Source organism: Lachancea thermotolerans (assembly GCF_000142805.1).
Source record: "Lachancea thermotolerans CBS 6340 chromosome F complete sequence".
Classification (NCBI taxonomy): Eukaryota; Fungi; Ascomycota; class Saccharomycetes; order Saccharomycetales; family Saccharomycetaceae; genus Lachancea; species Lachancea thermotolerans.
Window position 1 is genome coordinate 207761 of NC_013082.1, and position 25499 is coordinate 233259.

The 25499-nt window shown below is 42.9% G+C and overlaps 10 protein-coding genes across 10 annotated transcripts; 4 read left to right on the forward strand and 6 right to left on the reverse strand.

Moving 5' to 3' along the window:
- Positions 1-740: 740 nt before the first annotated feature.
- PIK1 (1-phosphatidylinositol 4-kinase) lies at positions 741-3824 on the forward strand (the record flags this gene model as incomplete). The annotated part of the gene is made up of 1 exon (XM_002554271.1): positions 741-3824. One exon carries the CDS (start codon positions 741-743, stop codon positions 3822-3824), a length of 3084 nt encoding a protein of 1027 aa, XP_002554317.1.
- Positions 3825-4611: 787 nt separating this feature from the next.
- On the forward strand, positions 4612-5763 carry TAM41 (putative phosphatidate cytidylyltransferase; the record flags this gene model as incomplete). The annotated part of the gene is made up of 1 exon (XM_002554272.1): positions 4612-5763. One exon carries the CDS (start codon positions 4612-4614, stop codon positions 5761-5763), a length of 1152 nt encoding a protein of 383 aa, XP_002554318.1.
- Positions 5764-5927: 164 nt separating this feature from the next.
- IST1 (Ist1p) lies at positions 5928-6722 on the reverse strand (the record flags this gene model as incomplete). Its single annotated transcript, XM_002554273.1, has 1 exon — positions 5928-6722. One exon carries the CDS (start codon positions 6720-6722, stop codon positions 5928-5930), a length of 795 nt encoding a protein of 264 aa, XP_002554319.1.
- A 302-nt stretch (positions 6723-7024) lies between these two features.
- Positions 7025-10192, reverse strand: TFC4 (transcription factor TFIIIC subunit TFC4; the record flags this gene model as incomplete). The annotated part of the gene is made up of 1 exon (XM_002554274.1): positions 7025-10192. One exon carries the CDS (start codon positions 10190-10192, stop codon positions 7025-7027), a length of 3168 nt encoding a protein of 1055 aa, XP_002554320.1.
- Positions 10193-10463: 271 nt separating this feature from the next.
- Positions 10464-11519, forward strand: UFD1 (polyubiquitin-binding protein UFD1; the record flags this gene model as incomplete). The annotated part of the gene is made up of 1 exon (XM_002554275.1): positions 10464-11519. The coding sequence occupies one exon, from the start codon at positions 10464-10466 to the stop codon at positions 11517-11519; it is 1056 nt and encodes a 351-aa protein (XP_002554321.1).
- A 95-nt stretch (positions 11520-11614) lies between these two features.
- Positions 11615-15199, reverse strand: KLTH0F02552g (uncharacterized protein; the record flags this gene model as incomplete). The annotated part of the gene is made up of 1 exon (XM_002554276.1): positions 11615-15199. One exon carries the CDS (start codon positions 15197-15199, stop codon positions 11615-11617), a length of 3585 nt encoding a protein of 1194 aa, XP_002554322.1.
- Positions 15200-15319: 120 nt separating this feature from the next.
- On the reverse strand, positions 15320-16444 carry PDR17 (phosphatidylinositol transporter; the record flags this gene model as incomplete). The annotated part of the gene is made up of 1 exon (XM_002554277.1): positions 15320-16444. The coding sequence occupies one exon, from the start codon at positions 16442-16444 to the stop codon at positions 15320-15322; it is 1125 nt and encodes a 374-aa protein (XP_002554323.1).
- Positions 16445-16640: 196 nt separating this feature from the next.
- Positions 16641-17489, reverse strand: CWC23 (U2-type spliceosomal complex subunit CWC23; the record flags this gene model as incomplete). The annotated part of the gene is made up of 1 exon (XM_002554278.1): positions 16641-17489. One exon carries the CDS (start codon positions 17487-17489, stop codon positions 16641-16643), a length of 849 nt encoding a protein of 282 aa, XP_002554324.1.
- A 145-nt stretch (positions 17490-17634) lies between these two features.
- On the reverse strand, positions 17635-18723 carry YIF1 (protein transporter YIF1; the record flags this gene model as incomplete). Its single annotated transcript, XM_002554279.1, has 1 exon — positions 17635-18723. The coding sequence occupies one exon, from the start codon at positions 18721-18723 to the stop codon at positions 17635-17637; it is 1089 nt and encodes a 362-aa protein (XP_002554325.1).
- Positions 18724-18860: 137 nt separating this feature from the next.
- POL2 (DNA polymerase epsilon catalytic subunit) lies at positions 18861-25463 on the forward strand (the record flags this gene model as incomplete). Its single annotated transcript, XM_002554280.1, has 1 exon — positions 18861-25463. The coding sequence occupies one exon, from the start codon at positions 18861-18863 to the stop codon at positions 25461-25463; it is 6603 nt and encodes a 2200-aa protein (XP_002554326.1).
- Positions 25464-25499: the final 36 nt, after the last annotated feature.

Below are 25499 nucleotides of genomic sequence, written 5' to 3' on the forward strand. Positions count from 1 at the left end.
TGCATCGATGTATAATATCGTCATGGAAAGATAAACTAGATTCACGAAGTACTAAGCTCTACAATTCTTATGGCCAGGCCAGGCGCTCAAGGGCGACAGCAAGTAGTATGTTAAAATGGAGGGCCTTCAATAAAGCTCAATTTCCCTCAAACCGTCCTAATGACGGAGCTCGCTTCCGCGGGCATTGTAACAACCTATGAACTAGTAGCTCTTCCCTCGAGTTGATGGTCAAACTACTTGTTATTTGAGGTGGTTCATTGAGGCTGTTTCCCAAGCGCTCCACCTCATATCGCCACCCATCCTCTGAAACCCAAGCGCTTTTTATTTGAGCACAGAGGTAGTCACCTGGGCCCGCGGATCTACGAGATTGATTATTTCACTGCGTTGATGCATGCGTGGCATATGACCTGGTGTTTCGCATAGAAAAAATATTGGATCAACAGTTATTGTATACAGCACGCCGTTTGAACTTTTTGGCCAATAAGGGAGAAGCCAGGAGCGCCGCGCCTCTAATTCTGCACTAAAGCTTCTTGAATTTATTTTGCACTGGAAACCTCATAGCACAACCTTGGTTTATACACTGGCAGGTTCAAAGTTTTTGTGTTCTCGCCCCATCAAAAGACAGGTACACTTCCTTTTGAGCAAACTGTGCAAAAATTAGGTATCAGAACGTTGTCGATAGCATTGGGTCTCCTGAACACGAACTGTCGTACATATTAACCACTTTAAGCGCATGGAGCATGAGTGAAACAGCGCCCGACTCCGATAGCAGCGATCTGGCGCCATCCACTTCGGCTCCCGGAAGCAACCAGTTGCTTCTGAAATTTATCAATTCAGCCCACTTTACATTGTACAACAACATTGAGTACCTCACGCGATACTCGCAGAATATCGGCATCCATTTCTACCTGTGTCAGAAACTACTGACATTCCCGCATAACGAACTTCAGTTTTACATACCTCAATTGGTACAAGTTCTTCTGACCGTCGAAACCGAATCAATCGCTCTAGAGGAGCTCCTACTAAAGCTCAGCGCTGAGAACCCTCATTTTGCTTTGCTAACTTTCTGGCAATTACAGGCACTGCTAGGAGACCTTTCTACAGACCCCTCAAGCTATGCGTTCCAAGTCGCGCGTAGAGTCATCAACAGCCTTCAAAATGTTCTATTTAACCCACACAAGGTGGCTGCGGAAAGTGAGAAAATCCACGAAAATGTTGCTCCTGCATTAGTGCTGTGCTCCATGGTCATAGGGTCCTGTGCGCTCCCCGGACTTGGGGAATTTGCGAAGCCCCTGGTACAGTCACAGGGCAAAAGGCAAAAAAGTTACGTTTTCAAGTTAGCAAAGAACGCTATGAGAAATTTAACCAAGAACTTGACTTTAAAAAACACTTTACTGAACCAGGGGCGGAGTTCATCTAACGGCAGCCATTCCAAAGAGTCTAATGCGCTCGTTGAGTTGGTAGACGGAGTTACTACAAGAGAAGATACGCTCTTCAAGAAGCCAAGAGAAAAACCCTTGACTTCCTTGAACTTTGATATGATCGATGATGTTGGCGAAAAAATGTTTCAAGAGCGGATCTCAAACTCCATTAAAATGCCCAAGAGAAAATCAAGAACAACGGACCAATCATACGTGCATAGGATATATCAGAGATCTGCTCTCACAGGTGCATCCGACTCTGTCTATGAAGATGAATACACTAATTCAATGCCGGATCTTCATAAAGAAATGACTAATAATCGGTCAACGAGCTCGCTAAACTCCCTCAAATCTCAAAGTGGCAACGAGTCCGAAGTCGATGACCGCTCCATTAAAAAGGTCAATTCGGATCCATTGGCCGACGACTATCACGACGACACCATACGGATAGACACCATGAGGAGAAGGTCACGGCAAGGGAAGGACTTGACGACCTTACAATTGAGCCAGTTATCAATACCCAAAAAAATTCGTATACTGAAGTCGAATTACTTCCGCTGCGAAACCCAATTGGCTATTGCGTTAGAGTCCATTTCACAGCGATTGGCTCAAGTTCCCTCTGAAGCACGTTTGAGCGCTCTTCGTGCAGAGCTACTGCTACTGAATAGAGATTTGCCCGCTGAGGTTGATATACCCACGCTGCTGCCTCCGAACAAGAAAGGAAAACTGCACAAGCTGGTAAAAATTACTGCAAATGAAGCTCAAGTGCTAAACTCAGCCGAAAAAGTGCCATTTTTACTTTTGATCGAGTACTTGAGAGATGAAATGGACTTCGATCCAACTACAGAGGAAAACGAAAACGTTTTGAGAAGAAACCCAGGAGAAGAAAGCTTCATATTTGATCTAGCATCAATCACCAAAGATGCGAATAGCCATGCAGAAGAAATTACTGCTGTAAACGAAGCTCGCAATTCACGTTCTTCTCTAAGAGTATCGTCAACAAACGAAGCAACGCAGGTTACTTCCGAAAAGGAGGTTGACCTGGGAGATGTCTCAGTGGTGAATCTAACAAACCACAACGAAGCCGAAACATATCGAAGGGAACTCATGGTGCAATCTGCTGCCAAAGTTCCCGTTATTCCTAACGACTCCACAAATAGGAACCCAGAATTGCAGTTTTTGAATAATCTGGAGGAGATTCGATCGGAATTGGAAGGTGTGGAGTTTGGAGGCCCAAGCGCGTCATCAGCAGAAGATCTCGCGACGCAGATGCGCATATCAGCGGTAATGCTAGCGCAGCTGGATAAATCGCCCCAGCAATTGCACGGCTCCACCAATCAAATCCGAGCCAAGATTATCGCATCGATGCAGGAAGTTCAAGACAGATTTGGGTTTCAAGATCTAGAAGCGATTCACGGCATGGCAGGCCAGAGAAAATTGGAAAATGATTTGAAAACTGGCGGTCTCCAGGGCACCAAAAAGGATATGTCTTATCTTGGAGAAAACTGGAACGCAAAGAAGGAGAGAATTAGAGCGACTTCTGAATTCGGAGAAGCAGAAAACTGGGACTTGTGCTCAGTAATTGCAAAGTCCGGGGACGACTTGCGACAGGAAGCCTTTGCATGCCAAATGATTCAAGCTATGGCTAATATATGGGCTAAGGAAAATGTCGGTGTTTGGGTAAAAAAGATGAAAATATTAATTACAAGTGCAAACACAGGGCTTGTCGAAACAATTACTAATGCCATGTCTGTCCATAGTATAAAGAAGTCGCTCACCCAACAGATGGTCGAAAACGGGGAACTCAACGAGAAAGGCCAGATTGCATCTCTAAAAGACCATTTTGCTCGCGCCTACGGAGACCCAACGGAATTCAAATATAGTAGAGCAAGGGACAACTTTGCATTCAGTCTAGCTGCATACTCCATCATCTGTTATGTGTTGCAAGTCAAAGACCGGCACAATGGTAACATCATGGTCGACAACGAGGGTCATGTGGTTCACATCGATTTCGGCTTTATGCTCTCCAACTCTCCAGGGTCGGTCGGTTTTGAGGCGGCACCCTTCAAGCTCACATACGAGTATGTGGACCTACTAGGGGGGTTGGAAGCCGAGCCCTACAAGAAGTTCGTACGGCTAACGAAAGACGGCTTCAAGGCCCTAAGAAAGTACGCGGATCAGCTTGTCTCCATGTGTGAAATAATGCAGAAGGATAACATGCAGCCTTGCTTTAACGCTGGCGAGCAGACCAGCGCACAGCTTAGACAAAGGTTTCATCTTGAACTTACTGAACAAGAGTGCGACGATTTTGTTGAAAATGTGCTGGTTGGGAAATCTCTGGGAAGCATCTATACGAGACTTTACGACCAGTTCCAATTGATATCACAGGGCATATACTCATGAGAGCCGCGCTAAAGAGGCGGCTGCTCCTGAAACCACCGCGAACTGGTCTAGTCAAGGCTCGACACGCAGACACCGCGGCACACACATTATAAAGGATCTACAACAACTAAATAGTGAAGACCCACATTCGAAGAACAATCCTCATAATTCTCAACTGCGGGCATTCTTATGTCAAATGGTAGCCGTCAAGTCGCTAGCCTGTGGCTTACGTGCTAACCTGGCTCGTATGCAAGCATTTCGGACTTGGCCCGGGATGGAATCCAACGGGTCTCCAATCACGTGCCAAGCCATATCCTTGGGGCGGAGTTAGAATTATATCCGAAATATAGTATTCATGTCTTTACCGTACAATGTGATCTTGTTATATGTGGCTTTAAGGTCTATAAATCAATAAGTGTGACACTAAAGTCACTACATACGTAAACAGTATGGAACATTTGACAGCCTGCAATGAATAAGATCCATGAAGTAACCATTGTTTCTATTGCAAACGCCAAGTGTACTGCGGCTTGCTGTCAAATTTAACTGCTTTCCAGCATACCTCTATTCATTTTCTATCAGAAAATCTAGCCCCAGTTGTGCTAATTCGTCTCAGATTTGCAGTCACCTGTAATTTCCGGAGGTACGAACAACGGAAGCTCGCAGTACCGCAGTATTGCAACTCTGAATTAACTAAGGCAAAACATCGCCTTTAGCTTGCTCAGCCTGAGCTATTCGTCCAAACCTTGCTTCCAGACGCTCTTAGCTTCTTCAAACTCAAGTACCAAGGTGGTCTAATACAACAACCATGCTGAGACTCTCTCGCGTGGCTAACAGCGTCACAGGGCTGCGCTCAAATGGACGTGCAGTTGTCTTGCGACTCAACTCCACGCATGCCTATGGACATCAGAAAGATTCTTTCCAACCAATAGTTCATGGTCCCATAATGTCAAGCACCGGCAAAATGAGACACGATGTTTTGCAGGACGAGCTTCGTCTATTGGAGCAGGGAATTAAGAAATCCGACGAGCTGACCTCACAGTTCACAAACTACCGATACAAGTTCAAGAAATTGCCGCCAAATTACGGATCCAATCAGCTTTTGACAATCGATGGCGACCTCCAAAAGGACTTGGATGGTGTCGTTGCTCACTTTCGGGCGCCCATCAAATACGCCTTCGGGTACGGCTCGGGTGTTTTCCAACAAAGTGGCTACTCAAAAACACAGGATTCCCCTCAAATAGACCTGATATTGGGTGTCTCGCACCCAGAGCACTTTCATTCATTAAATATGCGGCAAAATCCCCACCACTACTCTTCGCTGCGCTACTTTGGATCCCAGTTTGTTTCTAAATTTCAAGAGATTGGCGCCGGCATTTATTTCAACCCCTTTGTTGACATTAACGGACAAACGGTGAAATACGGTGTGGTGTCCATGGAAAATCTTCTCAGAGATATTGCCACTTGGGATTCATTTTATCTTGCCGGGCGCTTGCAGAAGCCCGTTAAGGTACTCAAGAACGACCTCTCTGTCCAATACTGGAACCAGTTGAACTTAAAAGCCGCCGCGACTTTAGCCAAACATCTCATATCGCAAGACTCTAAGAAGCCTCTTGACGAGTTGGAGTTCTATACTCAAATCACAGCTCTAAGTTACGTCGGAGACATAAGGTACAAAGTCGGTGGTGAAAACCCGGACAAAGTCAAAAACATCGTCGAGAAGAACTTCACTCAGTTTCAAGAATACTACAAGCCCATATACAAAGATGTGATTGTCAACAACTCTCACTACCTTCCTCGCGGGTTCACTTTCGAGAACTCAATCCAGCTTTTGGAGTCGAGGATCTTCAGAACCAGCACCTTACAAACTTTGAAAGGAATATTTACAGCAGGCATCACAAAGTCGATAAGGTACGCATGGGCTAAAAAGCTGAAAGCTATGAAGAGGAAAAGTTCTTAATCCGCAAAACTCCTTAAGACTTCAAGGATTCTTTCGAAACCGCTACTTTGAAAGTTTTTATTTAAGCGCACATTAATAGTGTTTTGAAATTTATTAGAAGTCCATACAGGCACCGAAACCTTCGCCGGCATATAGCTTTTCTTTGTCTTCGGATGCTTCAGCAATTACCTACGCAATGCCGCGAACCTCTTCTTAAGTTCGTCCAGATCCGTGTCGTGGGCGTTTTGCTTATTGTTTTTAACTTTCACATCCTTCTTCATATCTCTAGGCACCTTCAAGTCTGAACCCATCGTGTCACTGTCCTTACGAGGCTTTTTTACCGTAATAGCGTGCTTTCCATCTTCCAATGAGTTGTTATCGACCGCCACTATTGGCCTTGAATCCTCAGAGCTAGAATCAGTAGGAGTGGGCGATTTTTCGTGTTCCGCTTCTTCGCGTGATGCTTCTTCAAGCTTGCTGAAAGGTACTTCATAAGTTATAGCTATTTCTTTGAGATAAAGTGTAATAAGCTCCTCGTCCGGCAAACGTGGACTGCATTTTTTGAGCACTTTGTCGGGTACCCCAAGTTTTTCATCGATAATTGTCCTTGTAAAGTCGTTTCCAAATTTCAAAGTTAGTAGCTCCTTGGCTTGTTGCAGCTCTTTAATCTCTGGCGCATGTAGAGTTGCAAAGACAACTGCTCTGGCTGCTTCATTCAAACCATTTTCCGCATGATTTTCAATTAAATCAGCCTCGTCCTGAACGCTACATAGTAGCGCTATCCTTGCATGCAGGAGCTCACAATAAAGTTCTAAAACTTCAAGGAGTTCTTCATGAACGTCGTCGTTAATCAAGCTTTCAATCCTATAGTGCGCCTTTTGTTCCTTTCCATCGGCCAAAAGCTGGGCAACATCTCTTCGAGCTTTTTTCGCAAGGGATTGCTGTTTTTCTTGCGCATACCTTAATCTTTGTATGCACATTTTCAGCGTGGTTTTCAGCTTCACCTGTTTCAACTAGGCATACGTTCCCTTCCGCTATCGTTGTCTTTCTAACCCCTTGAAATAGCGAACGGAACATTTCGCAGCCCCGAGCTTAGTATTTTGGTCAAAGTGCTTATAAAGGCTAGCTCAACTAACTTACGCTGTAGGGAATTTGGCTATTCATCAGTAACTTTACGAGCTCTTACCTACCATATGGTAAGTAGATTCACTTTTTATAGATTGATCTTGAAAATGATAGAATTAAAATTACAATACTTAATTTCAAGTGACGCACAACTTACTCAAATAGACAAGTACTTTTCCATGAGACTATTGGCCAACTCTGGATTTCCGCTCTCATTATATATTAAAATGCAATTATAAGCGGCATGTCTCTTTAATTTCTCGTCACCGTACTCCGTCATAACCTTTTGATAGTATCGTGTTGCAATTGAAAACAAGCCAAGGAGGTGGAATGCACGGCCAATGTTATAATCAGCCTCTTGCTTCTCTGTGCTTGAGTATCTGTTAGCACGAATGTCATGGTAGCGGTATAGAAACCTCAGCCCATGTAGAATTTGGAAATGTCTTGACGCAGTCAGTCTTTGCATGGAACGGTGTAAATGAGCCAAGCCTGTCATGAGGTTGATCATGGGGTCTTCATAAAGCTCAGGCTCCAGTCGATTAAGATACTGTAATGCCAACAAAAAGCCTTTACTTGAGTAAAGAAGCATGGCGTAGATGTAGTGCAAATAAGGAGACTTGAATTTATCTGGGTTCGAAACCTTTTTGTTAGTAACGGAGGCCTGCCCTGCAACATGCTGGCCGTAACGTATACTATCGTAAGCTTTCAGCTGTCTCAAGAAAAACTTTTGCTGCACAGTGGAGCTCAAAATATCCGAAGACATCTGTCCTCGGGCGACACAAAACATGAAACATTGGAAAACTTTCCTGTTAAATTGAAATTGATTTAAAACACCACGCAGGTTCTCGACAAGTTCATCTTCATCTTCTAAGCGGAGGACAATAGCCAGATTAACAAATTTCATCATTTTCACTTTTTCCGGATCTTGTGCAAAAACATTCACCTCTTGCGCTGTTTCAATGACGCTTAATCCATCTTCCACACTTTGAAGTTTTGTAATGACTAGAGATAATTCCATGAAAAGCTCAAACCACTGCTGATACGTCAAACCTCTAAGCTCTGTTGAGGATGTGAGTGATACACGCTCCTCGAGTAAAGGCAAACCGTCTAGTAAATTTTCACCTTCTGACAGCTTAGATAGCCTCTTGATTTTATAGTCAATAATTTTATTGAATTTACGACTTCTCTTGATAACGCCCACAAATTTCTTTGATCGGCTTTTCACAAAAAAGTTCTTGACGCTAGAGAATACGTCTATCAGATCTGAAGCGGTATCGATCCAGAGAGTGGTTTGACTTTCTTGCCCCTTTTCCATGCCTTCTTTGTAAATTTTTAGTCGATTATATTTATCAAGGACATTCGATGTTATCCTTTTCTCGCGTTCCTTCCTTTCCCTTTCTGCGTCTTGCGGTGTGCGTTTCCGCTTTGCAGCTGTCTTTCTTATATGAATATCTTCTAATAAAGGCTTCCCCAATTCATTAGTGCTCCGCTCTTCTGGCCCTTGATTAGGCTGATCATTTAAACCGGCAACATCCTGTCGAATGTCTGTGGCTTGCTGTTTTCGGGTCTCAACAACCTCAAGCAACAAGGCATTAAAGGTCTCATGATCCTCCAAGTGATAATATATTTCAGCAAGTGTTAATTTTGTTTCCAGATCCTCTGGCGCAAGCTCAACCAGCTTTTTGAAAATGAGTTTTGCGTTTTCATAGTCCTCCACTTCTTTATAGCATTTGCTCAACGGTTTGTAAACTTCTAGCGTACAGTAATCTGGTATTTGTAGGAGTGGTGCGAAGAATTCTATAGCCTCCTGGAATCTCTCGGCCTTCGTTAGAGCACACGCTACCTCAAAAAAAAGATCCGTTATATCCACAAAAGTTTCATCGTACAAAGCTTGGAAGTGGTTCATGGCCTCCAAAACGTGTTTGTTGTTCAACCTCAAAAGACCAAGCCTTACTCGAATGTCAATGGGAAGGATATAAGACTTCTCTTTCTCTTCTTTACTCAGAGCATCAAACTTGCTGTTCTTAAACCTCCTCTTGTCAAATTCTGAATCATCGTTGACATTATCCCAAAAAGTCTGCTTTTCTCTTTTTTGGATCCACCTGGCACACTTTTTTATTGTTTTGATACCAGTATTTTCCCCTGATTGCTTTAGAAAAAGCTCCGCGAGGATGTTGAGGGACGACCAATCAAAAGCGATGCACCTAAATTTCTTGTGGATTTTTTTCCAGTTAATGTGTGAATATTCCTTGTAACCCTCTTCAGCTTCATCAAGGTCCTCGCTTTCGTCGTCATTAGACTCATTCCCACTTTCTCCCGATGATTCAACCGCATTTTCCGCTGCAGAAATGAGGGCTTCTCGTTTCTGGACGTTAGCTTCGAAAATTTTGATGTAGAGCTCAATTGCTTCATTGATACGGTTATAGTCCACATAGAGTATAGCGAGCTCTCGCAAAAGATTTCCGTCATAAGGGTTGTTGTTGTGTAATCTCTGGAAACCTTCCAATGCTCTCCCAAGTTGATTGGTTTTTTTGTATAGGATGGATCGCCCATACAAACATTCCCAATCATCGCTGTTCATACGCAGGGCTCTCGTATAACAATAAATTGCTTGTCGAATATGGCCAAGGTCTGAAGATAGGGTCGCTACGACCTTCCAAAACTCCCAGTCTGAAGGGTTCAAATGAGCTGCAAGGAACCAGGAATTACAGCAATCATTAAATCGTCCCTGTAGCTGGTAAATATCTCCCAGGGTCTTGTATGCTGCAAAGTTCTTGACATCTTTTTTGATGACTTCGTTATAAAGATGTTCTGCAACTTGTATGTCATTTCGAACAAACGCCTCGTTTGCTTCAGAAAGAAGTTGTGCCACCTCAGGGTCCAAGACCCTCTCTCTTACGTTTCGTTTCGGAGCCTTGCCTACAGATTCCTTCTTTTTCTTAGCTTTGTTTTTCCTCTTGACCTTGAAATTGTTTGCCTCTCTAATAGCGTCCATGAAGTCCTGCTCATCATATTCATCATCTGAAAATTCCCCGTAGTCCGAGAACTCAGCTAGCAAATCTGCGTCTTCGTAGTGATTTTCGTCGATCGAACCTTTTTCCTCTAATTGTTCAGCATCAAGATGCGTGCCATCTTGCTCTAATAGTCTCTCGTCAAAAACCTCATCTTCACTTGCAGTTGAGTCTGAAAAACCAGTAACATTACCATCTGTTCTTCCGTCATTTTCATCATCAATAAGATCTCTTAGCTCGTCTAAATTACCATAGAACTCCTCTTCATCAATATTCTTTTCCTCTCCATTCTCGTTTGCATTCTCCTCGACCATGTTCGTGATGGAAACCTGCCGCCTTCAGTCTGCGAATTTGTGTATAGTGAATTACATCCTTTTTTCCAAAATTGAATTGCATTCAAGGTAATCATAGTGGAGAAAGGATGAAAGTCGTGGCTAATGCTATCACGAGAAACGTGACCTAAAATTCAAGTCATTGTCTTCGTGAAGTTGTTCAAAAGTTAGGGCAATGATGCTCAAGAGAAATGCGAACAACACTGTCCGTGAAAATCTTAATATAAATTTCAGACACTAAAGAAAGTTCTTCATGTTTTCAGGATTTGGTGGCTTTGGGGGATTCAATGCCGGGTTCGTCAACATCCCGCAGAAGTTTGAGGATTTCTTTAGATGCTACCCTATTTCAATGATGAACGACCGAATTAGAAAGGACGACGCCAACTTTGGCGGAAAAATATTCCTACCTCCCAGTGCTCTCAATAAGCTGACAATGTTAAATGTTAGATACCCAATGTTGTTTGAGCTGACAGTCCCAGACACCAAAAAAGTCACACACGGGGGCGTTTTAGAGTTTATTGCAGAAGAGGGGAGAGTATATTTGCCACAGTGGATGATGGAAACTCTTGGAGTGAATCCGGGGTCTTTACTCCAGATTGCTTCCACTGATGTTCCATTAGGTCAGTTTGTGAAAATCGAACCGCAGTCGGTCGATTTTCTAGACATATCAGACCCTAAGGCTGTGTTGGAAAACGTACTTCGCAAGTTTTCTACGCTCACAGTTGATGACATTATAGAAATAAATTACAACAGCAAACTGTACCGCATAAAAGTGCTCGAGGTGAAACCTGAGTCATCTTCCAATAGTATCTGTGTCATCGAAACTGATTTGGTGACTGACTTTGCACCTCCCGTCGGCTATGTCGAGCCCGACTATCGCACGGAGCATCGAAAAAGCCAAAAGCCTAAATTAGATCCCTCAGCTCAAGGTCTAGGTCCCATGTCGCAAAGAATCGACTACGCAACTTCTGTCAAATCTACCAGCACTACCAGAGCGTTTGTGGGGACGGGTCAAAGCTTGTCCGGTAGGACTGCTAATAAAAGTGAAGAAAGAGAGTTGGAACGCCCCATGATATCCTTAGACAACGAACCAGCTCCTTTGAGGCTCCCTGAGGGTCAACTTTTTTTTGGATTTCCCGTGGTTTTACCAAAGAAGGCATCCGACTCGCAAGACGAGAACACTGAAGAAAGCCAATTTCAAGGTGCTGGCCAGAGCTTGAGGCAAAGCAACAAGAGGCGAGGAAAAAAGGATCACTCAAGTCCTCGACCTAAGGCTCCAAAAAGCCCCGAAGTAATTGAAATAGATTAAAAGGTAACTTTGATTTATTATGGATGTGTTGAGGCTCGCCCCAAGTAATTATAGTGCTTAAATATGAGATCACTTTAGATGTGGCTGGGAATGTTTTAGTTCAATATCATCTTCTTCAAGGCCAAAGGAAGCTCCTCGTCAGAATCTGATTCCAAACTGGACTCCTCTTCTATCTCACCCTTTCCCAGAGTTCTAAGCTTAGACAACGGGTTGATTTGCTCTTCAGGATTATTGCGCGAGCTTATAGAAAAAGCTCTCTTTCGGAACCCACTAGGTAGTTTTTTCAAGCCGCTTTTACGGGAAGCAATGCGGGCTAGATCGAGATCCTCTGAAGCTTCGCTTTTGACAGACGGCGTATTATTTAAAGCCACAGGCATATCGCGCTCAAACTCATCGGTATCATGATCCGAGTCCCTAGAAGTTGTTGGCGTAAGTGGGTGCGTTGGGCGATTGTTTTCTGCCTTATTAGACTTGCTCACCGCGCCTCTTTTGCGTGGTGCACCTTTCTCGAAAAACTTATCAAATTTCAAAGCTGCTTCAGCCGCCCAGTCTTCGTAAAGCGGTCTGGATAAAAATCCGTATTTGAACTCGTTGACCCCGACTATGATCTTGGTTAAGAAAACCAATTCTTCCACATACTCAATTATCTCCTCTGCGGCAGCACTCGAGGCGTTCCAACTGAGAAATTTCTCTTTCATAATATATTCGTGTGGAGGTAATGTACTCCTCCGTTTGTGGGTAGTCATAAAAAGTTCCTCATTAGTGCCTTCATCATCATCGGAACTCTCGTCTCTGAATAGATCTGTCAAGACCCGCGGTTGCATGCTCTTCATTTGAGACGCATACTTCACTTTTAGAGTTTCCTGGACTTTGTTAACAAGCCTTCTATGAGCTATTCTCGCACTTGGTAGGTATTGAGGCAAAGGCGTCTTATTGAGGACAGCTTCTTGAACAGCTCTCATCAATGCTGTAATTGAAGCGACGTATTGTCTTCGATAGCTATGCACCATTTGGTTTAGTTCCTCAATAATCGCACTTCCATATTGCTTCCTTAGCAGTATCATATTATCCATCCGGTCAATGATTTGACGTTGAATGTAAATCATTTGAGTAAACACTTTTTCGAGCTCAGTATACTCTCCCTTCAGCCTAGGTTCTTGACGAGTCAATCCTTTGTAGTCTGATGCTCTCGATAAGGCCGATTTAGCGCTTTGAGAGATTTTTGCGCATTTTTGGAACCTTTCCTCGGTCAAACTTGACTTCAATGGCTCTCCCTCAAGACCCGAAGCGAGCAAAATTTGCATTTCAGATATACAACCCGCAACAAAAGAGATTTCTTCATTTAATTGTTCCCTTGCGGTCATCGGAAACATTGTCATCTGCGCTAAAACCGCGACTCCACCTCCATAACCCACTGCCAAGCATCTTTTTGCAAAATTCACTAAAATAGATCCCTGATTGTCAGATGGTATGATAGCTGCCAACATCACAACGTAAATACTAATAATTTGAATAATTGCAGCTTTGACATACGGCGAGCCCAGCAAGTAATAAAACCCAGGGACAGCACCAAAAATAGTCACCACAACTTCCAAATAAGGATTGGTTTGATTACACCCTGCCAAATAAGAAACGTATGCCCATGCGGCACCAAGAATCACGCCAACTCCTCTCAAAAAGAACACCCAAAAAGTTCCCCCAACAGACGGTTCAAGAGCTAGAATACACACGAAACCAATCCATGCACCTCTGTAATTGACGTACCATTCTCTCGCCTTCGGAATGAACATTGGAAATGAAGCCAGCATTAAGGCGACTGTGACCTGCAAACCAAACCTAAAGTGGAAGTTGTACCTAGTGTAAAAGTCATGGCAGAAAATCATTACCTTAATTAGAGGATTACCAAAGGACTGTTTTCGGGTACTTGTTTTCATGGAACCACTACGCTTTGTGTTTTCAACAGCTTTTGTAATGGGCAAAACCAAATCCTTAGATAAACGTTTGACATTGTTGGGTTTTCGTTGAGAAAGCAGAGCAGACTCCTCTCCCTGGGGTCTTTTAACTCCCATATCAGCAGGTGGTCTATAGTTGTTTTCAATGTTACCTCCTGTTAAACTTTGACTCTCAGTAATAGTTCTTGAAGTGTTTGCACCCGTAATCCACGTCTTAAAAGCATCATAGTTGCTCAAAAAATGAATCCATAGGGTCTTGCCTCTGAGCGCGCCTTTAGCTTCTTGAACTTTTCTCTTTTGATATACCTTGTGAGTCTCTTTCATGAGTGTTATGACAGAATTAGTGGTTTCTTTGAAATTCATTAAAAATGAAGAGAAAAGAAACATTTCATCATTGGGTTGTAGCAGGTCCTCATCTAAATGAATAAGCTCTTCACGGGCTTTCAAGTCAAATTCAATCACTCCAGCTATTAGACCTTCAACTGCCCCTTCAAAATCAAAGTCTGTTGGAATATTCCTATTGTTCTCGAAAGCTGCTGCGAATTCATCCGAGAAGACTTCAGATTTATCCACCTTTTTGAGATTCACGTCATAGGAGCAAGCAATAGCGACTTTGGCCATATACAAAGACTGACTCATGTTCTTGTGTAGATCAAAAACCACACCTTTCATTTTATTCAAAACTTTCAAAAGCTTGGTAGCATCTCCATGCCGCAATTCTCGCTCTGTCTCAATGTTCATCAAGTCATTATTAACAGATTCTCTGTCTCCTCTTCCAACGAGTATAAGTTCGAGCTGGCATGCATTCACTAAGGCATTAATGTACATTGAAAGCTCTTTGAAAGTCTTAGTAACAGTCTTAAGTTCTGAAGGTGGCACATAGGAATAAGAGATTTCATACATGCATTCATCCAACACTAAACCACAGTTCGAAACTTTACTATCAATAGAGCCTTTGAGCTTGATCAACTTGGCAAGCGATATTGATTCCTTCTTGTAAAGCGAGTCCGAAGGCTTTTTCACATCAATTGAAATAAAAAAGTTTACTGCAGAATCAATAGACTTATGAATTTCATTCAAAGCATCGACCGTAGCGTTACCCAAATACGTGCTCCCAAACTCGGGGAAAAGCAGCAGATTCCAAAATATAGAAAGCGCAATTCCCAAATAAAAAGGAACACTAAAGGCTTTGGCCACTGTTCCTGCATCTTGTGTCAGCGGTGCCAGGAATGCGAAATGGACAACCAGAAATAAAGGAAAAACAATATGAAAGTAATGATGAGAGACAGAGCGCATCCAGCCATGTACAAACAACATAATGGTTTCAAAAACAGCTAGTATGGCCAATGCAGATTCATAACTTTTGTAATTATGAGCATACTGCTCCCCCTCAGACACGGTATGCCAAGTATGCCCGAGGCACCTTTGCGCTATGAAGCGTCCAAGGAGAGAGTAAGCAAGACCGAAAAGTAACCCAGTTATGCAGTAGATGGCGCCTTGAATGGTGGCGCTTACCCGTCTTCCTGGATGGACCATAACGGCAATCAAGGGAAGCATTGAAGGTTGGTTTCCGAGCCTGTCTCTGACTTTTGGTATCAAACAGAAAATGAGGGCCACTGTAGCATGAACAGTGGACTTGAAGATTCTCTGTGCCAAAATCCTACTGCAGGGAAAATGGCGCTTGAGAAATCTACCAACCCTCTTTCCCCTCAACTTTGCATTGCCCATTGGTGAGTTATTGAAGCCCCTTCAGCTGTTCGACGCTGACAGAACTTGGTGCGTGGCTATTAAAACGTTATCTTCAAGAACTCTACGATCTCATCGGCCTGACTTTTAATATCAGGTGTTTTACACCTTATGTTTTTCCCCAGGGAATCCATCTCCGATGTGATCATGTGACATTAACGAAAAATCCTGGTCCCCATCACATGTTGGCTGTTCAACAACATCAGAAACGTCCTTCAAATCAAACTCACTTTGCCCTATTTGCCCTCCCAACTCCAGAAATTTCTTGTAAACTACTCTGCTCCTTTCTGACAGCAACTGTATTAAGTCGGGCCAATAAAGCTCATGTTCATAAGTGAAGTTTAGCCGACCTCCGTAGCTATTTTCCAGTTGGGTTTCCTCGACGTGGTCATCAAACGCATCTTCGTAACGCACCTTGGATCTCGTGGTTGGATCTATAAGGGGATGAAACAGCTTCAGGAAATTCCATCCATACCATGGAATATTAATTAGAATTGCCTTACCCAGGCACTCCGGATAATGCTTTTGTAAAAGATGTAAAACCTGTCTGCTTACGGAAATTGGCGGCATTCGAGTGAACGGGATCCCAGCTGGCGTTTGGAAGTCAATAAGAACGGTCATTGATTCTACACCTGGTGGCATCAATACCAGAGCGCTTTCAACCATGAAAATGAGGTGCTGAACTTGAGCAAAGCTAGTTGTGGTATTCTGACGACCTGGCCTCACAATTAAAATAGGCCTCTGGCTGCGGTCGTATCCTAAAAGCAGCATTCCCCCACTTTCGTTTTCAGATGAAGCAGCCTCAACAAGGCTTGAATGAAAGCGGCCTTCGTTATCAATAATGCCAAACTCCCTTCTCCAAATGACTGTGTTCGTTAAGCGTGCGATTGCTTCCTCTTGATCCCACTTTGCTGAGCGGAGAAAACGCAATATACGATCCGCGGTCAGCCAGCACTTCTCCCAAGAGGACAAGGGCTGTTCTGGCAATTTCTGACAATGTTCGGAGTCCTTAACTCTCGGTGATTGGACAGGAAACGTACAGCCCTCTTGCTGGAAATGCTTGAGTACATTTCCAAAAACTAGCAACTCTTCCTTGCTTAGCCCAGTGACGCGCTTGGACTTACCACTGCGCTGAGAACGAGGTCTAATGGCTTTATTACATTTTATAATATCACTCTTGTTATATTCCTTTCTAACTTCAACATTCCGTTTAGAGAATAGCCCCATGTTTGTTTCTTTAGGCTAACGAACTCATAAAGCAAATGCCAACCGAGAGTTGTCTCTAGCGGATGCCAGCATACACTCCTAGTCGACTTATGCGCCCAAGACTTCTAATGAGGCGTTAGTGTACGTTAAGTATGACATATAGTTACAGGAACCCTATTAACCCGTTCCCTGAAGCTCGCTCGTCACCTGGAGGAGTTTATCTACTAATTACGGGGCTACGGCCTAACCTTTCTTTGATGTACGGTCTCAGCTGCTCTTGATTAGTAAATGTGAAAGAAGTGTGTTGTGTTTTTGGCGAAATATCTTCAATATAAGAAAAGAAGGGGCTGCTATCCGAACAAGGTTTCTTGACATTCCATTCTGTGAGCACCCGAAGCGTATCATTAATATGAGGTAAAACCGCATAAGCGACTATGGTGCTATCGGCGCTGTAGTCATTTCTAGGCGAGTAGTAGAGGTCAACAAGCCGTACTTGGAGGGCATTGGACATCAAATCACCAAGTTCTTGTTTACTCTGCAGTAATTTGTGATTTTGCAACTCAAACCTGAGTGTGCACGACTTTGTTAACTTGCGATTGGTATTTTCGGGTGAATAATCCATGCGTTTCCAGTCGCCGTAAGGTAATTTGAAGTGCTTGAGCTTCCGCAGATATTGTCCATGCTCTTCAAAAACAGCTATGTTAGGCGTGCCTTGTGTCCTATCTCTTTTAACAGCCATTTCTCTTTGGTAGAGCTTTCGAGTTTGCTCCTGTCTGGCTTCATTTGCAATCTGTTGTTCAAAAAACACACCGATAAACCACTGGTCGTATGCACTCCTCAACTTTGGGTCACTCAATATCTTAGCGGCTATGTCCAGCTGATGAAACTTCTGTCTAGAGTCAGAAACTTGGCGATTTTTATCGGGATGATGTTTCAGAGCCTGCTGTCTGAAATTGCGGCGAATTTGTAAAGGGCTCAACTTCGCCAGGTCTTCGGGGCCCTCCACCACTATACCAAGCAGTTCATAGAGGTTGACATGATCCTGGAACACGCTTTCAAGATCCATCGCGCTGTTGATGCGTCTAAATTGTTCGGAAAACTTTATTTTACAATCACTACTTAAGGGGAAGGTGACATCGTAGCGCGTTATCTTATGTAATTGTTAAGCGCTATATAGAGTATGAAGCTAAACCTGATCCCAACTACTCATCTTAACCCATAAGCCACATCAGTACGCTTTGCCAGACGAATCCATAGACGAAGAGAAAATAGTTGCATTTTTTCACAACACTTTTCTTGACCGTGTGAACATCATTACCGCTGTCAACAAATAGGTTAAATTTGACCGACCTTAGCAAAAAGACCCCAAATGCTATGAGAAGGTATACCTTTCCAACAAGCGAAACTAGGTAAGGTTTGGAGGGAAGCAGAAGCGCGAGGGTAAGAGGCACAAACTTATAACCGACGTAGCAGGCCAACTCCGTAATGCTAGTGGTTGGTGACTTTGAAGAGACAAGTAAATAAAGTCCCATTTTTAGGATGAAAAGATCAAGCAGCACTGACGCGAGCGTAGTTGAAAGGCGCTGATACAAATTCTCCGGGTCAAACGATCCCTGCATACCTTGCTGAAAGTTCCAAGCCAAGATATATGTCACCAGTCCCATGACCGGGATGTACATATCTGGTGAGTTTAGATCAACTCGGGGCACTTGAAAAGAAGGCGCTGAGGTACTGCCCTGAGAGCTGGCATTTGGAACCCTCTGCCAGTTCCGGTGAAGAAATGGCATCAAGATGGTTTTTAGCTTTCTGAAAACGTAACTGTTTGAAACCTGAAAGTAATGTGATAATGATGAAGAGTCTCCGGTAGCTTTCGTTAGGTTCTCCTGAAATTGATTGAGGTTGTTTTGGCCAATGAAGTTTGAAAAAGCCGATTGCCCTAGTTGGTATGCCATAGATGACCTGGGGTCCTGAAAAGAAAACCCTTGGCTTTGTTCGGAGCTAGGTGCCGCCGGGCCTGAAAGATTGTTGTGAAATTGCTGGTGTGTGGGGTCATTAATAGAAGATGAATGTTGAGCGTGCTGCTGTCTGTCATTCACGTTCATTGCTCCTGTATCCGCCACATAAGCGTAAGGATTATATGACATTTCTTTGTTAACGAACTGGTTTTTCAGGTCTGTTATAATCTCTTTTCTTCGAGGCTCCGGCGCGGCTTCAAGTTTTATGCTTTCGTAACCTTTCAAAGCTGTAAATGTCAAACAACTTGATTCAATATTTTTCGAGGTTGTGAAGCACGAAATCATGAACGCGTCAAAAATTTAAAGATCATCTGCTCATCGGCTACGCTATCTAACAAATCGCCCTCACGCGTTTATATGGCTCGTGCTAGAAAGTTATTAGCCCTTGCACGAAGTTTAAGAAAGCATCTAAGTACTGCGCAATGGCAAGTAGATTCAGGGGATCTAGCACTGCAAAGTTTGTTAAAAAACCTCCCGGGGACCGCAGCAATGGGATTAATACAGCTGTGAACACGACAGCGCAACAACTTGTGGAATCAACTAAAAAAGATGAAATTGACACACTCATGGGATTTGAGAGGTACACGGCTCCCCAGCACAACGGAAAAAATGTCAGCATAGAAGAAACACCGGGAAGAACTGGCTGGCTTGTGAACATGCATCCTACACTTGTGCCACAAGATTCAGGGCTTACAAAGGGGTCTGCCTTATCCCCCACGGGTGTTTCCGGAGTTGACTTCTATTTCCTGGATGAAGAAGGTGGTGGTTTCAAAAGTACAATAACCTTCGACCCGTACTTTTTAGTGGCGTGTAGGGACGAATCGAAAACCAACGATGTGGAGGAATATTTGAAGAAACACCTAGAACATTGTTTGAAACGTGTTGAAGTAGTAATCAAAAATGATCTCTCCATGAGCAACCATTTGGTTGGTTTGCAACGAACAATGCTCAAGCTCACATTCGCGAATACCAACAACCTTTTCGAAGCCAGAAAAATCTTAAGGCCAATTGTCATGGACAATGAAAACAATCAACTCCAGCGGTCCATGTATAGCTCTAACAATGGAACTGCGCAGGACACCAAAATGCTGATATCAGATATCAGAGAATATGATGTCCCCTATCATGTACGAGTGGCCATTGACAAAGATATTCGAGTAGGAAAATGGTACAAAGTAGCTTCACAAGGGTTCCTAGAAATTAAAGAAAAGGTTGCATTTGCAGATCCTGTCGTGCTAGCGTTCGATATTGAAACCACCAAAGCTCCTTTAAAATTTCCAGTTGCAACTGTTGACCAAATTATGATGATCTCATATATGATTGATGGAGATGGGTTCTTAATAACCAATAGAGAGATAATCTCTGAGGATATCGAAGATTTCGAGTACTCACCTAAACCGGAATACCCCGGATATTTCACGATTTTTAATGAAGCAGACGAGTTGGCGCTCCTAGAAAGATTTTTCGAACATATTAGAGATGTGCGTCCGACTGTTATCTCGACATTTAACGGTGATTTTTTTGATTGGCCTTTTGTGGAGACCCGAGCAAAGATTAATGGGCTTGACATGTATGAGGAGATAGGGTTTGCCCCAGATTCGGAAGGGGAATACAAGTCCACTTATTGTGCCCACATGGACTGCTATAGATGGGTCAAACGTGATTCATACTTACCACAAGGATCCCAAGGTTTAAAAGCAGTGACGCAAGCAAAGTTAGGATATAATCCAATAGAGTTAGACCCAGAGTTAATGACTCCATATGCATACGAGAAGCCTCAGCTACTATCCGAGTATTCGGTGTCTGATGCTGTTGCAACTTATTACTTATACATGAAATACGTGCACCCTTTTGTTTTCTCATTATGCACTATTATTCCTTTAAACCCAGATGAAGTTCTTCGCAAGGGGACTGGTACTCTTTGTGAGATGCTTCTGACAGTTCAAGCGTTTAAAGGTGATATTCTTCTGCCAAACAAACATACAGATCCAATCGAGAGGTTTTATGATGGTCACTTGCTTGAATCGGAGACCTACGTCGGAGGGCATGTTGAATCCTTAGAAGCCGGTGTTTTTCGAAGCGATATTAAAAACCATTTCAACATTGATCCAGAGGTTATTGATGACTTACTTGAAGATCTTCCTCATGCTTTGAAATTCTGCGTCGAGGTTGAAAATAATTGCAAAGTTGAAGACGTAGTAAATTTTGAAGAAGTAAGACAGGCTGTAGAGAAGCGCTTGTTTGATCTTAAGGATAATACAAAACGACATGAGCTACCTCTTATTTACCATGTCGATGTTGCATCAATGTACCCGAATATTATGATCACAAACCGGTTACAGCCTGATAGTGTCAAAAGCGACCGCGATTGTGCCAGCTGTGATTTCAATAGGCCCGGAAAATCTTGTGATAGAAAGTTGCAATGGTCCTGGAGAGGTGAATTCTTTCCATCAAAAATGGACGAGTACAACATGGTCAAAAGAGCATTACAGAACGAGACTTTCCCCAACAAGAACAAAAAGTCGTATAAACAGTTTCTGTCTTTCGAGGAGCTAAGTTACAGCGATCAAGTCGCTCATATTAAAAAGCGGCTTACAGACTACTGTAAGAAGGTTTACCACAGAGTCAAGACCAACGAAGTAGTTGAAAGAACTGCAATTATATGCCAACGAGAAAACCCTTTCTACGTGAATACTGTGAGATCTTTCAGAGATAGAAGATATGAATTCAAAGGGCTAGCAAAGAACTGGAAACAAAAACACTCATCAATTAGTTCAGAACAAAAGCATGAGAGAGATGAAGCAAAAAAAATGGTTATCCTGTATGATTCGTTGCAACTCGCCCATAAGGTCATCTTGAACTCATTTTATGGTTATGTGATGAGGAAGGGGTCTCGTTGGTATTCGATGGAGATGGCCGGTATCACATGTTTGACAGGTGCAACAATCATTCAAATGGCAAGATCAATAGTTGAAAAGATTGGAAGGCCACTCGAGTTGGACACCGACGGTATTTGGTGTATTATTCCAGAATCATTTCCAGACGAGTTTAAATTCAACTTGAAAAATGGGAAAAAGCTTTTTCTCTCTTACCCTTGCTCCATGTTGAATTATAAAGTTCATCAAAAGTTCACGAATCATCAATACCAAACTTTGGTCGATCCTGTAAGGCACAAATATGAAACTGAAAGTGATAATTCGATTTTTTTTGAAGTCGATGGTCCCTACAGAGCAATGGTTTTACCAACATCGAAAGAAGAGGGTAAAGGAATTAAAAAACGTTACGCTGTTTTTAATAACGATGGGTCTTTGGCGGAACTTAAGGGGTTTGAACTTAAGAGAAGAGGAGAACTGCAATTAATCAAGAATTTTCAGAGTGATATTTTCAAGGTCTTTTTAGAAGGGGATAGCTTAGAAGCTTGTTATGCCTCCGTTGCTGCGGTGGCAAACAGGTGGCTTGACGTTTTAGATTCAAAGGGTATTATGTTAGAAGACGAAGATCTTATCGAGCTTATTTGCGAGAACAGAAGTATGACAAAAACACTGAAAGAGTACGAAGGTCAGAAATCTACCTCAATCACAACTGCTAAAAGGCTGGGTGAGTTTTTGGGAGAAGAAATGGTGAAAGATAAAGGGCTGCAGTGTAAATACATCATTAGCTCACGGCCGCTGAACACGCCGGTGACTGAGCGCGCCATCCCTGTTGCTATTTTTTCTGCTGACCTGGCTCTAAAAAGGTCATTTCTAAGGAGGTGGCTAGCTGATAGCTCCTTAGAAAACTTTGATCCAAGGGCTATCATAGATTGGGATTATTACAGAGAAAGGCTTGCTTCCGTAGTGCAGAAGATTATCACAATTCCCGCAGCACTTCAAAGTATACAGAACCCAGTTCCACGCGTTGAGCACCCAGACTGGCTCAAAAAGAGAATATCAGTTAACGACGATAAGTTCAAGCAAACCTCGCTAACCTCATTCTTTAAAAGCTCGAAAGTTAAGCCACTTGTTAGAGACATAGAAGACGCGTTTGAGGAACGACCTATTTCCATACAAAATAAAGTTGGCCGAGTGACTTCGAAGAAACATCAAAAGAGGAAAAACATGATTGAAGAGGAACAAGAGAATTTGGTTTTACCGCCAACTTTTCCCTCTATGGAAGAGGACTACATTGGCTGGCTTTCCTACCAAAAGATAAAATGGAAAATTCAAGCGCGGGATAAGCAACGAAGAACTCAGTTATTTGGCAGTCGCTCAGGCATCAGCGAAAGAACTGCGTTGGGTAACATCATGAGGAAGCATGCCGAGTCCTATGCAAATTCGACTTGGGAAATATTAGAATACCGGCAGACTTCGCAACCAGGTGTGCTTGATGTGTCTGTGCTCCTTGACCGTAAAATTCATACACTCAAGTTCAAAATTCCTAAGAGCATTTATATGAAGTTCAAAACTAATCAGCCATCAGGACATGGTATTGAAAATTGCATTGTTGAGAAGTCACCTGCTATTCTACCATATAAGAGTGTTGGAAGTGAGTCAAAAACTCCGCTTTATAAGCTTACTCTGCCTGAGGATGACTACTTGGAGGAGATTGAGAAAACTACCAGCGTGCTCAATAAAGAGAACGTGTTGGGAATTTATGAATCCTCTATCACGGCATCAGAGCGAGCGATAATGGAGCTGGGTTCAGCCGTTGAGTTTACTTCGAGCGCAATCGGTGCATTAGGCAAGGGCCTTCAAAAGGGATTTGAACAAAAAAACCTTCACCCCTCATCTTCTCAGCGTTATTTGGAAAAATTCTCGCTTGAGGTTGGTTACTTGCTTCACTTGTCGACAAATATTGGATATGAGTATTTTATTCTTTACAAGGGGTGGGATGCAAACACCGAAGTCTTCGTTTTGAAGCCATCCACAAATGCTCAAGAATTAAACCCTTCTTCTGTTCAAAGCTTGTTTAAAGAGCTCCGAGCTCAAAAATCCGATAAACTGGATTCTCATTATGACATTTTGAGGTACCCAGACAGCATAGACGTTCAATCACACTCATTCACAGACTTAAGGGCGCTTTATAAGAAGCTCTCTAAGAGTATCTCCCAAATGAACGAAGAGAAGGGAGCGCAGTGCTTGATGCTATTGCAGTCTCCCTACACACAAAAGCTTCGACAAACAATTAAACCATTTCGGCAAATGCCGCTCGTTGAAATCTCTTCCGCTGAACTGGCTCTTCCTCATCTAAAATGGCAGCATATTGTCACGAAAAAGATTACTAACCATATCCTTTCGTTGGGCAAGTGGCTCCAAAACCTAATGAACTTATCGCGATACAGCAATATTCCAATTTGTAATATCAGGCTTGAAAAAATGTCTTTTGTTATCGACGTAATGTATGCGAGAAGGCTGAAGAAAGATAATATTGTGTTGTGGTGGAATGACGTTTATCCCTTGCCTGACCATGGCGGTTCTGAGAAAGACTTCAATCCATCAATGGCCTCTTTAATGAGTGACCTGGATATTTCGATCACTAATTCCCCATCGGTTTACGATACCGTTGTGTTGGAAATAGAAATGAGCAATCTTACCATTAACACCGTTTTAACGTCTGCTGTCATAAATGAAGCTGAAGGAAGTGATTTGGCAGAATCTAATTTTTCAATTGGCGGAGAAGGAGAGTATATAGGCGGCGGTGCTTTAGTGGAGGACTCTTTCTCGGGTGTTTCTTTGTCAGTGCTTCGCGCTCTCCTAAAATCCCTGTGGGATGATGCCCTAGATGAAAACGAAACGGCAGATTCCCTCGTCCATGCTTTCATTCACTGGGTACAATCTGCAGATTCTAAACTTTTTGATTATGCCTTAAAGTACCATGTTCACAACCTCACAAAGAAAGCTATTTTGCAACTAGTCAACGTTTGCAAAAATCTAGGCTCTGAAGCAATTTATGCTGACCGAGGAAAGCTCTTATTAAAAACCAACAAGGTTACTGTCGAAAGCTGCTATGCATATAGCCAATATCTCATCAAGGCGATTAGGACGGCTCCTCTTTTCAGTTTCTTGGATTTGTCTATAACCAGGTATTGGGATCTCCTTATTTGGATGGATTCTTTTAACTTCGGTGGCAGGGCATGTACTAGCATCGTTGATAGCGAATCTCAGGATTTGCGGGCTTATTCACAATGGCATATCAAAAGCTTCCTGCCCAGAATATACCAGCAGGAATTCGATGATTGGATGATTATTATTTTGGACAGCATGGTTAAAGCAAAAGAAAGGCATTATTTTGACAATGCGCAGTCTCAAAGGCTCACTCAGATTACTACTGGAAAATCTAACGACGATGAAGAAGTCGATGGCGTTCTTGCGGGGTTTACACATCGATTTGGTCAACCTCTTATCCACAGGGTCCAAAAGTTATTCAAAACTCAGAAAGAGTACATATTGGACCCAAATTTCAGCGCAGACTACGCTCCTCCTAATTTACCTGGATCACATCTTAAAACTCACAATCCATTATTAGAGCTTGTAAAGAATTTGTGTCACATAATGATGCTGTCAAAGACGCAAACCCTGGAAGTCCGCTCTTTGAGAAAAGAGCTGCTTAAAATTTTTGAAGTTCGAGAATTCGATTGGGAGTCCGAGTTCAAAGATCCCAGCTACTCTTTGAAGGTGAGCAACCTTGCCTGCGAGCATTGTGCCTTTATCACTGATATCGACTTTTGTAAGGTTGAACGTAAGGAGTTTCTTGTTTGTGAGCAGTGTCAGCGACTTTTCAATAATAACCTTCTTCAAGAACATCTTGTCCAAACCTTGCAGATTGAGCTACAAAACTACTACGTTCAAGACTTGAAATGTGCGAAATGCGGCAAAATCAAAGATGAGCTAATGTCCTCTCACTGCCCCTGCTCCGGCTCCTGGATCAATTCCATATCGGAGGAAGCGCTCAACAAAAAAATCATTGTCTACCGGAGAGTGGCAGAATACTTTGCTTTCGACATTGTATCCGCAACGGTGGATGAATTGGATGGCTCATCATTTTAGAGTTAGATCCAGCTCTTTACATAAGCATGCCAACTT